The sequence below is a fragment of the Phalacrocorax carbo genome, chromosome Z (genome assembly GCF_963921805.1).
Source record: "Phalacrocorax carbo chromosome Z, bPhaCar2.1, whole genome shotgun sequence".
Taxonomy (NCBI): Eukaryota; Metazoa; Chordata; class Aves; order Suliformes; family Phalacrocoracidae; genus Phalacrocorax; species Phalacrocorax carbo.
The window spans coordinates 38,179,288-38,194,722 of NC_087548.1; the positions used below are offsets into that span (position 1 = coordinate 38,179,288).

The window sequence follows — 15,435 nt, forward strand, 5'->3', positions numbered from 1 at the left end:
ACCATTTAAAATTTACCATGATTGGAAAATTCTAAGCTTATGAACTGTGACAATGGAAGAATAGACTATCATGCAAGCAGCCTTCCTGGTGTACACGTAACAAAGGAAACTTAGGAATTGATTAAAAGGCTTGTGAGACTGAAGGCAAGCTGGTGGACTCAGGAGAAGCTTGTATGGCTGTACAAAGTATTCATCAAGATGTATATTTGCTCTTGACTCCGACAGTAAAATAGTCCTATGCAGACTGCAAGTTTAAGATGATTATTCAGCGCTTCATGGGGACTGCAGCCCTCTCTTGTTGGTTTCTGTGCAAATGGGACAACGTGAGAGCAGTACTGGAGGTAGCTGGGATAGGCTGATACGACAATTAAATATTACTGCATGTACTGGCTGCAATCATAGCCATCACTACAAACAGCTCACACAGAGGAAACGTTCATTTTTCTTGCTTTTTGTTATGTAGCTCTTTATGAAGGACCAACAGGTGAGATATTGTCTTTGTAGCTTAAATGGGATACAGATGGATGAAGAATTTTTTGAAAATCAGTTCAGCTGGACAAAGTACTACAATTCGTAATATTTAACAAGAGTTCACAGAATTTTGAATTGTTAAACACGAAGATGATCTTATTTTGAAATAAGGTGACGTCTACTGCTGAATTTTCACAAAGGGATTGTTCAGTGTTTTCATTTTCTCATTATTTTCAGTACGTCTCCCTGCCAAATCTTTTCATCCTTTTCTAAGAGGAAAAGTGGTCCCCTGTAGGAAAGCAGCACTGCCAATTTTTAGTCTGTGTATCTAATGGCCACTCATTACTGTCCTCAACAGATACTATATGAAGCTCTCAAGAGTGACAGGTTTTAGGTTCCCATTTCAATTAGACATATCTGCTTCAAGTATATAATGTCTAATTTCCATTGGAAGAGTTTGCACTTTATAGTCTAGGTGAGATTTTTCTTTATTATTTCTTTTTCTATCGTCTGTCCTCATATGACTATTTAAAATAGCTGTCATAATGTGCAGAAGAACAAAAAGCTATTGGAAACATTAGATACCAATATTGAAACCAGTTAGAAGATTTGTTATGGGGGAGAGAGCAGCACCCTTCCAAAAGGTCAGAGAGACCTCATTCCTGTGCCTTCTTGGCTTTGCAGATAGCTCTGTAAAGCTCACAAAGGAGGTTGAAAGGAACCACAGATGATCTGATTTAAATGCAGTTATGAATCAGAGAAATACAGTTTGCAGTCCAAAATTATGCCCAGACTTCTTGTGCTAATGCCATTTCTAATAAAACACACTTTAATTCAATAACATTTTCTCAGTTATGAGTTTGTTTGAACTGCACTGGTCGTGGTGTGTCTTTTTATTGGCATTGTCATACCCTGATATTTGCAGGGTAAATTCCTGGATTGCTTGAGGATTTTTTATGTATGACTTACAGGACCTGATTCTGATTTTATACCATTGTAAAGACCAGCTAGCTAAAATGCAATCCAGTGCAACAGAACCAGAGCTATCAGTGTGAGGTTAAAGCTACACGTAGGACATGCTTTTAAAACTCCGGATTAGCTCCCGGATTAGCGGTGGGGTGACCCAACAATAAACCTCTGATCTGCAATGTCTTGCGGAAAAGCTTAATTCTAGTTATTCACTGTTCATGGCAGGTTAGAAAAATCATCCTAACAAGCCTCAGCTAGGGTACAGATGATGGTTATGTGCTACGAATATCTCCTGAATTAGCTGATTGCTAGACTCAGTGTCCATATTCATGGCTTGAGCCAAGCTCCATAGAATCGTTAAGCTTGGAAAAGTCCTCTGGGATCAAGTCCGACCCCCCAACTTGGTATCTTCTGCCAACTTAATAAAGGTGCACTCAATACCCTCACCCAGATCAAGATCAGATAAAGATTTGAAACAAGACTGGGCCCAACACAGACGTGGGGACCTCCGCTGGCGACCAGCTGCTAACTGGATTTAGCTCCGTTCACCACAACTCTCTGGGCTCGTAGCTGGGTACAACTGCAGATCCCCTAGACTCTTGTTAAATTTGTCACTATTGTCTTTCTAGCAATATGACTGAAATGATGACAGTGAAAGAAAGAGTATTTCATCTATAAAGGAAATTTTCCTCTCTATGGGAATCATCTAGCTAAACATCAACTGCCTGTGTAGCCAGCTCTCTTGTTCACATAACACTAGTTTTCTCACTTGCCCTGGTTTTATTTTCCCTAATCATTGCTTGCTACTTCAGTTGACTCTGCAAGCTAGTGCTAAAGACCATACAGGGACTTCTCCAGATGATGATAAAAGGTCTTTGTGCTGCACTGTGCTAGGACAAAATTACCTTATGGGAGTCCAATGCACTTCTGACAGAATGCATCACACAACCCACATTCTTGGGAATCATGAAGATATTTCCCTGGTAGAAAAAAATTAATTTCAGCTCTACATCTCACATTAAAAAAAGAAATGTAACAAACCAGGTTGGAAAATTAATGATTAAAAAGAATTAGATCTGTTTTAAGTTACTGAAATGAATGCATTTCCCTGCGGTACCAAGAAAACAAGTACTGGGTCCCTTGGGGAAGCATGATATTCAGAATTAGTGGTTTCTAGTCCTTATTTATTTTAAAATTTATTTATATTTTCCATGTGAATCTGACAGATTCTTATTGTTCAGATTAATGCTATTTCGTTTCCACCCTTTGAAATAATGGAAGTCTTTAAGATTCACCATGGAGAGTTACATCAAAAGCAGTGCTATCTAGGACTAGTCATTGCCTAATGTCCTTTGGCACAGCTGCAATGTGCTCCTAATGGCAAGCTGCGGCATAAAGAGTGCACTTGCATGCCTGCGGGATATGTTACAGGAGGAGAAGCACTTCAGGAAGCTTCCATTAGTCAGAAACATGTTGGTGCTCCCCAAACCTGTAGCTATAACATCTTTTGCCCCTCTCCCACACTACTGCTGGAAGACGCCACACCTGAAAGACCGTGGCTCTTGATTAGGCTGAATGAAAATTTCATGCCCAGGTGCATATCTGGAAATAAAAAAATTTGTATTATAAGAATTGTGGCCTTAAAACAGATATAAACACCTCCAGATCATGAACAAACCATTACTACTGCGGCACTGAAGTGCAAAGTTTGCATCTTCATTTACTATACTTATTTATTTAAAATCGGTACAAACCAGTATGCTGTGTAGTTCATAATTCTCAGAGCAGAGTTATTAATTTGGTAAGTGACATGAATACTCTACCTGTGTGCACCATTTCGTGGGTACAGTAAATTGGTTTATCAAGCAGTTTTATAAAGCTCAAGATTAGGTCTTTTATGTCAGTTTGTTGTGGGAAAATTTATTCTGACTATATATTAGGGAGAATTGGCCATTCATTCTTAAGTAATGGAAGAGCTTAGGCAGGGAGTCGTATATAGTACATAAACCCTGCAGTTTCTATGGATACAATATGGAGAAATTGTTTCCAGGTGCATTTTACTTATGGTGAAGGAGTGTACAGTTACACTGAAGGGAACAGCGTAGTTATAGTCATTGGAACATCTAGCTAGCTGTGGGCCAAAGCTGAGGTACCCAATAAGTATGTAAAGATACCATTTTCATTTTGTAAAACTGTGTGTCTCTCCAAGAAATGAAGACAGTAAAAGACATGCCAAAAGCTGGTGACAGAGCCATATAAAACACGAAGACAGTTGTCCTCGGCGCCTAGCCTGGGATCAGCGCTAACTGGGAAGAAGTTCAGAACTGGGAGCAAATGAACAGTCTCTTGATGAGATCAAGGAACCAAAAATTGGGATATGCATAAACATTCATATATTTTTATTCTTATTATTGAAAGAGTATTTTGTATACATGTATTTATGCAATCCCACAGCTATCCATATAGGCCAAACCTTGAGTTGTGTAAATTGACATAATTCCATGGAAGTGGTGTATCTTTTCTAAATGGGACCACTGTATCTTGTATGATAGATTATGTTATAACGGACTAATGATAAAAAGATTACAAAATTATATAACTGATTGACATAGAATTTATTCAGATATTACTGAGACAAATATTGTGTTGCTGACTAACTATCACAATATGAAGTATTTATAATTCTCACTTTCTAGAAAGAAGACCGTGGTCTGCTGTCCAGTATATTATCAGGCCAGTGACAGATTTGCTTAATGTAGACCGCTTGAGTCTTTCTGCTACATATTCAGAGGGTATAACATGGAATCCCATGATCTCAATGCTTCATGATATTTTAAAATGTAATTTGATAAGCATATACATATTTGGAAAATACAAAACCATGAAAAAATGTGGCTCAGTGCTTTATACTACTGGCTTTACATCACTGGGAAATCTGTCAAGGCAAGGTTATTACATAATAGCTTCTCTGATGTTGTCTTGTGATACATGTTAGAAAACCTTTTTGTTTCTTCGCTCCTTCACTTTATTTGGCCTCACTTCTTGTATGCTTATCCACTGCACCTGAGCTACTAATTCATACACCTCTGTTCTGCCCATGCAAATTCTTGGCACATGGTAGAAGTCCTTAGTTTTAAAAAGTTTCTGTTATTTCCTTGTTACGTCTCTCATTGGAAGAGCTGTAATTCATTTCAGTTGTGCTGCAAGAGTGCTAGGAAGACCAGTTGTCTGCTTACTTTAGCCTCTGAGTTGAACCATTTTAAAGCGTACTATTATAAGAATGTGCACCAAAATATATTTATATATTAGGCCCTTTGAATTGCAAGCCACTTCTAGACCTGTAGATCTGCCACCAAATGTTAACAAAATAGTTTTTAGTGGATATTCAAAAGGCTAACACTGAAATGGAACTTTAATCAGAAGTTTTAAACTATTCCACAAGGCAGTTTAACTGAATCTTGCTAGATAAATACTAGTTACTAAAGCCTCAACTCTCTTTTTCTTTCTTCTGTATTAAAATTCTTTATCTGTTCAACGTACATGGTGGGGGAATATTCTCAAAAACGCATCTCAGTTATGCTTTCAATCTGGCTACGCTTGTCCATTACTTTGGATCATCCTATATTTAACCTTCATTTATTTCTAAATTTTGTTACCTTATCACCTTGTTTAAAAGCATTTGTCACCCTGTTCTTAAAAAAGGAACTGAAGGTATTATAGGAATAAATCTATGTTAACAGACATAATGCCTCATAATGGGAAGATTTTAATTTATAATTTTTTGGTCCCTAGTTAGAAATGTTTCTGTCTATGTTAAAAATGTTTAATCCTGGGCCACATCAGGTTGCATGCTGTGTGTTTTACTCCATACAAGACCCTATGCTTACATTGAATTCCTATCCATTGATACCATGCATTTTAAAATGAGGTAAGCATTATTTTCTTCAGTTACGGAGGCAGAAAAAAGTAAGTTGCAGTAATATCATCAACTTAGGGTGTGACAGCAAACTAGAACCTGCCTCTCCCTGGTTCCAGACTAGAGTAGTATCATAGTTGCCAGGTTGTCTCTGTGTCTTTGCAAAAAGAATATTACACATACAGCCCTTAATCTTGTCACGCTTTCTCTCCTGCTTTCCAAAAGCTGTGCCATTAATTGACAGCACATGGTGTTTCAGGAGACCAGTTAGATGAGTGTGTGAGTATCCTTCTAAGGTATGCCTGGAGATATACAGTTTTGTGTGTTGGAGGTGATAATCTTTCTCCTGTAGCCCCCATGAGACTTAGTCATTGCAAGTCACGTGTTACGTCGCCATGTTTCTGAAACAAACCATCACTTTACCTAATTTTAAAATGTTCTTTGGTTATCTTATCTTCTATAACATTGCCCTGGGTGTTTTCTTTATAATCAATGAAAAAATGGCCTTATTTCTTCCCCTTTGCTTGTTTATTTTCATGGGAACATGACATAGATTTCATGCTTAGGTTTTTGGATCTAATCTTATGTGTTACAAGTGTTGCACAGAGCAGGAAAAACACATTGATCAGAATTGTTTTTATCAGTCAGCAGTGATAATAAAGAGGATTTGTCTCAGGGAGCTCTTTGCTTTATCTATGTTTGATACATTCTTTTTGGCTGGCTTGTGGGATCTGCTTCTTGAGTTTTGCTGAAGAAATATTTATCCATAAAGCTTACGTCCATAAGCAACTTAGACTAGCCTGCGTGTAACAAGTCATTAAAATTCACCCTAAGTATTTATCTTAAAGTTACCCTTTTGTTTAGCCTTAATGTTTGATAGATTACAGCTCTCTGCAAGAAATATTGCCTTTATGTTGAAAATATTAGGACATCGAGATCACAGCATTTCCTTCCCCCCAAATTTTGGGCTGTCATAAAAAATTTTAGCCTGGTTTCCAATTATTTGTCTAGCTTCAGCTTTCAGCCTACTGCTAATTATTCTTCTCCACTCAGTATTTTGCACAGTAGTAAAAGTCTGTCTCCCTGTTTGTATATGCAGAAGGGCCAAAGAAGATATTTTTTACAGGCAAAACTTTGGGGCCCTATGATTTGAGATGTTAAGAGGTATTAATATGTGGAAGTCTACTTTTAGAAGAGCTCTAGGCAGTGATGAACCACAAGGCTGAAATTATGATATTTGTTCCTAAGTCACTGATGTCCCACCTTGTGCCAAGGGCTAATGCTGAACCTTGAAAAGGGCTGAACAACGGTGTGTGGAGCTGAGTGTAATATAATGATTTTAGGATGGATGGTCCTTTTGTTGCAGGATTAGATGAGATTACACAGAACCTCAGGTTAGCTTTAATCATGACAGGCAGGAAAGAGGCAACTGCCTTTATCAACCACCCTATCTTACACAGCCCTCTATTCTTTCCCCTGCAGAAAAAAAATTAGCCAAAGCTGCCTTTTTTGGTGACAAATAAGATTTTCCCCACTCTTTATCCTGTGTGTTTCTTCCCTCATTTCTGTGTAGTATTTTTACAATGTTTTTTTGACACCCACTGAAAAGCCAGAGTCCTCAGGGGTACTAAGCAGGCATAGACTCCAGAGCAACGGTTTTTAGCATTTTAAAAATCAGATTTAAACTTCCATTTGTGCTAATATTGTTGATGCCTGCAAGTAAAAGCTGACTGGGGTCAGGGTTTCTCCCTTGCCTGTGTAAGTAAAAAGGTTAGGGCCTGGACAAAGTTTTCTACTATGCACTTGGAACCTGAAATTTGACAGCCCCATGAGAAAGTGGGAAGGACAACAGAGCAATCCCGTTCTGTATTGCTAATGCTTTGTTCTGAACCTTTCTCACTTCCTGAAGGAGGGGAAGATACTGTGGCGCTATCAAAAATTTCAACAAAGACTGGAAAAAAATCTGTTTATCCTCTTCATTTTAGGAGCTTCGCAGCTAGAAATATCTCTCTGATCTTGTCACACTTCCTATTTTTTGTGAAGCTCAGTAGCTGGGAATTTCCTAAAGGGCAGTGGAATGGAGACACCTGAATCTCACAGAAAACTTTCTCATTGTACTTATAGTACTGCTTGGAAATCCAGGTATTTTCCTGTGAAATATGCCAAAGACAGCTGACTGCATACATTGAGTAAAGCTGGTGTTATTTGCACCTAGAGTACATTAAATATAGATAGGATCTTTCAATGCTGGAGGAAAACACACATCATAGTCCAAAGGCAACCATAGTAGCCTGGCATCTCTCTCCTATGTTATACAGCAAGGAGTAAGTAATTTCTGTACGTAGAGCCTTCCCTGTCCACAGGATTTCTGCAGTGTGAATTAGCTAAACATAAACCTGGGATGGGAACAGCTGGATGTCTCAAGGCAGTGTTTCAGTGGTGGTCATGCTCCTTAAACAGAGGCCCCCTACACAGAGTGTTTGTAGTGGAGGTCTCTGACTTTGACGATGTGAACACAGATCTGCTGATAACTGGGCAGATTTCAGCAGGCAAAGTATTGCCCCAACAAGATATACTAACATAGATTTGTACTGCTAATCAAACACATTTTCTGTTTAATTGGCAGAGTTGCCTGAAAGAACGCTGCCAAAAAGATACAAGCTTATCTCCTTGGTAATAAGGAGCAGATCAAATCAAGTCTTTTAATAAGTATAAAGGAGTAAATTTTATTCAGATCTATAACTCTTCAGCCAAATCAATACTCTTACATTGGTGATCTCCCCTTGCTTAAAATCTCCCCCAGTTCCTCAGCTCCACTATATGCATTTCAGGAATAGCCAAGGTAACCACTTTTGATAATCACCCTGGAAATCAAAGTCCAGAATGTTACTTTTACTGATTCCTTGCTGAGGGTGCGGAAATGAGTAAATGATACAGACTTTCTAATTTAGTTATAGCTGGAGAGAGGCTTCGTGGCATGTTTGGCTATGGGAGCTCTTTGAATACGCCGTTCAGGCTTGGGAGGTTGTGCAAGAGGCAGACTCAACAAGAGCAGCATGTACACAACATCAGTTCAATATGGTCTTGCTCTTGGAGTAAGACAATGGGCTACATTATTTGGGAATGAATATTTGAGTTATTTCTATCTTTTGATCCAGTGACATTGCACAGAATGGCATGTTAGCATGACCACAAGCATCATGACTGACAGCAATGTGATCCATGGAGACTGACAACTAGGTGCTAGGCTTCCCTTTGAATGCACATCTTGAAGACCTGCAGCCTTCAGAAGCACGGCAGTGGGCAGGCCAAGGACAATTGTAAATGGAAAAGATATGCACTATTATCTGAATTGTAACTAAATCACAGTTCTGACCATCCAGTGAACATTCAGTGCTATTTTTGAGTTTTCATGATGGAGGCATTAATTCTCCTTGGTTAAATATTCACCTACTGTCAATGCTCTAGCTTTTCCCCAAGGCTGACTAGAAAAATGTGTGTACTTAATCAGCTCATTGCATAACACTGTGAAGCAAAGATGTCTACTGTGTTTTGTGATGGGATATGTTTTCCCAGACCTTCAACAAATCCATCTGTTGAACACAGAGAAACACTGATACATAAATGATGGTACAAGGGGCATTTTTTAAAACTGTGCCTTGCCCATCTTTGGCAGCAAATGATGAGCTGTGAAAAAGAGACATACCAAAAACTATCCTTTGGTGTGGCACTCGGAGGCTTCATTTGTTGCTTATTGGAGTTGTTTTTTTAAATGCCTAGAGCCTTCTCACCATAATATGCTTTCCTTTGACTACATTTACCATGCTAGGAGTGAAAATTGGCTTAGTTTTTATGCAATAGACATTGCTTTGTATTCCAGAAGGAAAGTTCTTCCAGGATCATTTCAACCATAGTGTGGCTATTAAAACATAATTTTGTGGTGGTGCCAGCCACCCTTGCACAGCAGGTGAACATCACTGCAATGTCTCAGGCTTTATCCTGAGGATTTCAAAATAGTTTTCCTTGTGAGCACAATATTACTGTGCTTTGAGACTTCACAGAAATGTCCCAGAACTTCAACAGATCTACATTCTCTTTGTTCATTTGTGTGGGACCAATGGTGGAAATGCAGGTGTTGGTGGCACTTCCACTGGTTGGAAGCAATCCTGAGGTTCAGAACCTTAGTTTGTTCCCAAGGACACTGTGTCATCACAATTCTTTAGTCCTTGCTAATGAGGGGGATTTAAGTCCCAATACAGTCTCCTGACAGTTGGTAGCAAATAACCAGATAACCAATTTCATAGAAAATTGAACTCTCCCAAGATAATTTAAGACAGGCAAATAAAAATTATGTCAAACAGAATTCAGTTTTCCCCTCACTAAAAAAATTTTCATAAAAAACCCACATCATCTAACAAGTTTTGTCATATATTGAAACTGCATATTCTGAAGAAGTTCATGCAAGTTGTTACTGGTATCTGTTCCTTTTTGATGAAAACGTGACTAAGATTTTTCTTTGTATGATGTAAAACTTTTTAATGCTTTCTTAAAATATTTTTCACAAATATCTAATGGCAGAACTTTTCTTGATTCATTCTGTACTAATGACATGACAATGGTATATCCAGAATAAATATAAGGCATGTTAATGGATCACAGACAGTTATTGTTCTGCGAGTTGCACTGCAAATTGAATGCTTTGACTCATACAAGCAGTTATTTAAATGTCTTTACAGAAATCTTGAATTTATAATAGGCCTTCTTCCAATCATTCATTAAATAATTTCATTAAAAAGTAGCAGATAGATAGTTACTTAAAGTGGCCACTTATACAGATAATGCTCTCTGGTTGAGATGTGGCTGTTAAGAGCCTTAACTTGGTCATCACCAATTGCAAGCTGTATCTAATGATGGGTAAAATTGCTGTAGTCACCTCCAGTATCTCTGTATATACGTTTACTCATCTTCAAGGCTCATACTGTTATACATCTTATCGTTACCTGACAATGTGGATCAAATAGCCACCCTGCTATTACACAATATATGCAACAGCAGGGGTTGCTCAGAATTTCACAGGGTATTGGAAAGGTGCAATACCAATAGAGATTGGGGTAATCTGTAACGTCTCATAGGGAAAACTTTATTAGAAAACAGAATTCTCCACGATGGGGAGTTTGTAAAGTCTTCTCCAAAAAAGGCAGGATGTGCCCGTGGAGATTGTTGTGTGGATAGGCAGGTTCTAAGAGCCATAACAGCTTCTGCTTAGAAGCATAATGTTTCCACGAGCATATCCCAGCAGGTATCTGATTTGCTGATCCCACAACAGTGGTGTGTGGCTGAGGTGGAGACCTGCAGCTAGAAAGAGAGTAAGACTAAAACCCCATTGCAGAAAAGCAACACTTTTACTATAAAATGAAGCCTTCACACAACAGGCTTCTGCAGGATGTTCTGCGTGCCTGTGGCATGCTAAACTTTTTTCTGGTTAAAGATAGTGTTAGCACATGTATAAAATTATTTCTTTTTTGGACTAAAGCTGTCATTGTCTTTGAGACTTTTAGTAGAGAAGAAGTCTAGCTGGGTGTCCGGTTTGCATTTAAATCAGGGATTGTGTAAGAAGTTTAAACAGACACAAACTGGCAAATACTTTACCATGAAAGTGATACATCTTATCTAGAAGAGAATCTTCCATTTGTCATTGCTTTTTGACTTGTGGTATAAATAAGGCAGAAAACAATGAACAGATTTGGATTGATGCCATCCGCAGTCTTGTCAGACATGGAGGAAAGTATCATATTGTTCATGCTTAGCAGCTTCTGACCTTCCTAAATGGTCTATATCTGTTCTGCATGCCAACAACACATTGTCAAATACTGAGCACTCCAAACTACCAGAACCACATTGAACCAGAGTGGGAGGATCGATCAAACGCTGGATTGATCAATCAAACTCTGCAGCTGGGAACAAACTAGCTTCCTTCAAATGCAATCGTGTTGCTGCAGCAATTGTCTTGTACATGGAGTAGCTATAGTGCTGCTTATGAATTCTGCTTGCATCTGGCCACTGCTATTAAGGCATCACAAAAAATGTTCAAAGAGTCTGAGCTGAGACCAGAAAGTACTGGCTTTCAGCCTAAAACTCAGTTCTATGCTTACTTATCTGTGAGACTTCATAGTTCAACATTTACAGATACACCCTCTAGAGCAGACTTCTGTAGCCGGAGCGCCGGAGATATAACAAATTTTGTTATCACTCTTTGTACATTTCCTACCCAAAGAAGATGACATCTTGACAACAAAATACGCCATGATTGATTGAATTTCTCATGCAAGTTGAAAGATGAAGGTGGGGTGGGAGCTGAAAGAAGCACGCCTTCATACAGTATTGCTGTAAGGACACTGGCCAAACTGTTTTCTAGGTGTGGCCTTACCAAACTACTAAGGATGTGCCATCCCACACACACTTGCTCCCAGGACTGACAAGGAAACTGTGAGAATGGTGGCCTAACTCCCATTTAGACACCAAGTTTGTTTCAAAATGAGTTGGCGGCAATGAGATGTTTAAGGCTGAAAAGTTTTTTTTCAGGAAATTCTTTACCTGGAGTCAGTGAATATACTTAAAACACCATCTGAACTTATGACTTCTTGGATAAGTTGCCCCTTTAGGCTCCACTCAGGTTGTAGGACTAAGTGGGCATCAGCTAATGCCAATGGAGGATCTCACCCTGCAGGGGTCACAGATGAGTCTACATAAAGCCCTTTTGATCTACTGGCAAGAACACAGCCTGCTGTTCTCAAGTGGCAGCCTGGGGTTGTGATGTGAAGTGTACTGGATGTGAGTATTGGCATGTAAACAGACATCAATATCTCACTGTGCAAATGGCTACATATGACTGCAAAGATGAAACCTTCCTCCTAAACTGTCTGAGTAGTTATGCATTTCACTTTTTATCCTAAGTATGACAGAGATTAGACTTATAAACTTTTGGCCAGAAGAAGCCAATGTTGTTACCCACTAGGGTGCAGACATAGCTGTACTGCTACTACACAGAAGGTGTCCCCCACAGAAATCAGACACTCGTGCAATCATAAATTGCATCACTTAAAAAAAATTCTGCAATGAAGTTAAACACCCTTACCCTCCCAATTTGTTTCAATTACTTCCGTGTAAGTGCTCCATACCATGAAGACACCTGTGCCCTTCCACAAAGAAATTTCACATACAGACTGTCAACATGTTTTTTCCAGACCAGAACAACAGGAATTTAGGTTAATTTAATAGAAAAAATAAAGTATGGAATAACATTGATTTTGGCCAATATCAATTACAACAGAACTACCCCATTTTACAAATAACAACTGAACATTTTACACATGTACAGTATTTTTTCAGTAAAAATGAATTTGGATATAACAATGTGTCAGTTTTTTTAAAGAAAACAAAGATATTAATTTCTTCTCTATAATAATGTTAGAGACATTTGTAAGTACCCAAACAAATTCTTTACAATCCATTACATAATTAAATCTCAATTATGAATATATATTTATATATAATATATAATATTAACTTAAACTTTGAAAGCATTATGTTCTAATTAAACATGTTATACTGAGAAATGAGGCAGTAACAGACTACTAGTTAAACTAGCACAAATGGAATTCTGTTAAAATTGAATGTTTATAATTGGCACCAAAGGAGCTTGACCGGCCCCCTGCCATAGCGAATCATGTTGTAATATTTTATCTGGTCCCTGCTAAATGTGGCACATTACCTCTACAGGTTTGTATCCATTCATCTGTAGCCTTCCACAACAATTTTTGATCCTCTTTATTTTCTAACATTTACACATTTAAACACCTGCAATCCATTTTCTATTTGTGTTTCCTGGAAAGATAACTAAGAAAGACACTTTGTACAATTTAAGTATTATCCCCTGAAAACAGTATCTTCAAAGTTCTATTTTCTGTTTTCTGCTAAAAGACCATCTTTTGAACAGTATGATAAGTGAAACTGATGAAGATATATTAAATGGAAATTTGTACTGGCAGCTGTGTGCCTGGGTAAAGAGAGAAAGGCAGGGACTGCTTCTCTCACCACCCAGGATGGTTTTACAGTGAGGTAACTCCATTGGCCTCAGCAGGACAATTCCTGCTGAAATTTCTATTGTGAGCAGTTAAAAGAAGATTCAGGCCCACCATGACACAATTGTTACACAAAGAGAACCATTGATTTATTGCCCTATATGTAATTATTCTGGAGTTGTATTTGGCATAATTATAAATCCAGTCCTGTAAACACATCCTGTTGCATATAGACACACTGACATTTATATATGGGTACTATGAAATAGTTCCACATATCTGTATGATAATATCCCCTTTTTTTTGTGAACATTACAATACAACAATAATTTATGAATACTTCTTACACGTTAGCAATGTTTTCTGACTTCCAAGCGTATACATTATTCTCGCTTACACAAACAAAGAGAAGTAGTATCTTTTGAACTTGTTCACTACAGGAACAATGTTTTTTAAAGTTTATTTGAAATAGCTTTGACAATTTAAAAAAATAAAATAAAAATCCTAGCATATCTGTTAATAAGCTAGCTGTCTAAAAATGAAATCTATATGACCAAACCACATTTTGGACAAACATATATACATACTGCGTGTGATACAAAAAACCAGCACATTGTAGAGGAAGTAAGAAAGAAATGTGTGCAGAAATGTTAACTCTTCTTTTTTAAATACTGTTACAAAAGGGGCAGAACTTAGTCCTGCAGCTAATGATGTTTCTGATCCCCTCAGGAACTCAAGTTCTCCCTGTTGATATACATAGCACAAAAAAAGACTAATGCAAACATTTTTGTATTGTTTAGTTTTAATCCATGTAAACTTGTGTTTTATTCTTTAAACATCTTGAAGGGGAAAAAAGCAGGAAAAAAGGGAAGAAAAAGGACCTTTAAAAACCAGGAATAATCCTAAGGTTGACAGGAAATCAAATAATGAGTTAAACATTAATTTTGGCATCAAATGCTTTGGTCACACAATACTGACGCTGTGATCCTGGATGCTCAGCTCTAGACACCCAGTTATGAAAGGTAGGCGTGTTGTAGTTTTTCCATTTAAGTTCCAACAAATAGTTCACCATCTCCCCAGACAAAGAGGGGGGGAGAGAGATGGGTGGCTTTCTTTTTTCTTTTTTTTTCTTTTTTTCCTTTTTCAATAATACGGATTAATCTATAAGTCTACAGGAGCAGGAGGACGCTGGGAGGTGTCAGTTCATCCCTTGTACGTACATGTTCTGCAACACAATTGCTGAAGCACTTTCCGCTGGCAGAGATTGTTCTTTTTCACCAGCATACAGAATCCTCCTTCGGCCCAGGACTCTTCCGTGGCTTCCAGAGGGCAGCAGCAAGAGAAGGAGGGGAGGTTGAAGGTTTGGAGAGCATGATGGATACAATGGAGGAAGGTTTAATTGGTCAGATAGGCAGATTTGGTTGAAGAGACCATTCAGGAGCAGGTAGTAAGTAGAAAATTTGGTCCATCGAAAGGAATTTCCGTCAACAGCATTTTTTTTAGGAAGAGATATTGTGTGGTCCAACAGGGAATGTGAAAAGGAAAAAAGAGTAGAAAAAGAATAATTAGAAAACAGTGATATTTACAGCAAAGGAATTTGCTCTCAATTTTTATGAATCAAAAGAATAAAACATTCTCCATAGAAATGTAAATCCTATAGAGTTAGACTAGTAACCAGTGCTTGATTGTCAGGCAATGAAATGAGAGCCTCTATGCTTTGTAAATTAACAGAAGAAAACTCCCCTCTTCTGGACTTTCCTTGGCTACTGTAGACTGTTGAGACCATGTGCTGTGTGGTGGGATTGAGCACGATGCATTGCAATTGCCTGAAGGCCCACACACTGATGTGTTGCCCTTTCATGGCAGCTGCACTTGGAAGAATAGGGAAGACAGTACTGAGATGGGGTTTCCCCAGTCTTGGGCAACTGCATGCATATCTGACTGAAGTTGCATGTGTACAAATGAGGATAGATTTATCCAACCATATTAAAGACCAAA

General features: G+C 38.2%; 1 protein-coding gene across 2 annotated transcripts in view; it reads right to left on the reverse strand.

Annotated features, from left to right (window-relative positions):
- Window positions 1-12,608: 12,608 nt before the first annotated feature.
- Window positions 12,609-15,435, reverse strand: part of LOC104048953 (proprotein convertase subtilisin/kexin type 5-like) — a 198,447-nt gene continuing 195,620 nt past the window's right edge. For both annotated transcript variants that reach the window (XM_064438917.1, XM_064438919.1), the window contains one exon: window positions 12,609-14,756. In XM_064438917.1, the coding sequence (XP_064294987.1) occupies window positions 14,641-14,756 (116 nt within the window). In that variant the 3' untranslated portion in view covers window positions 12,609-14,640. The remainder of the gene's footprint in view (window positions 14,757-15,435) is intronic.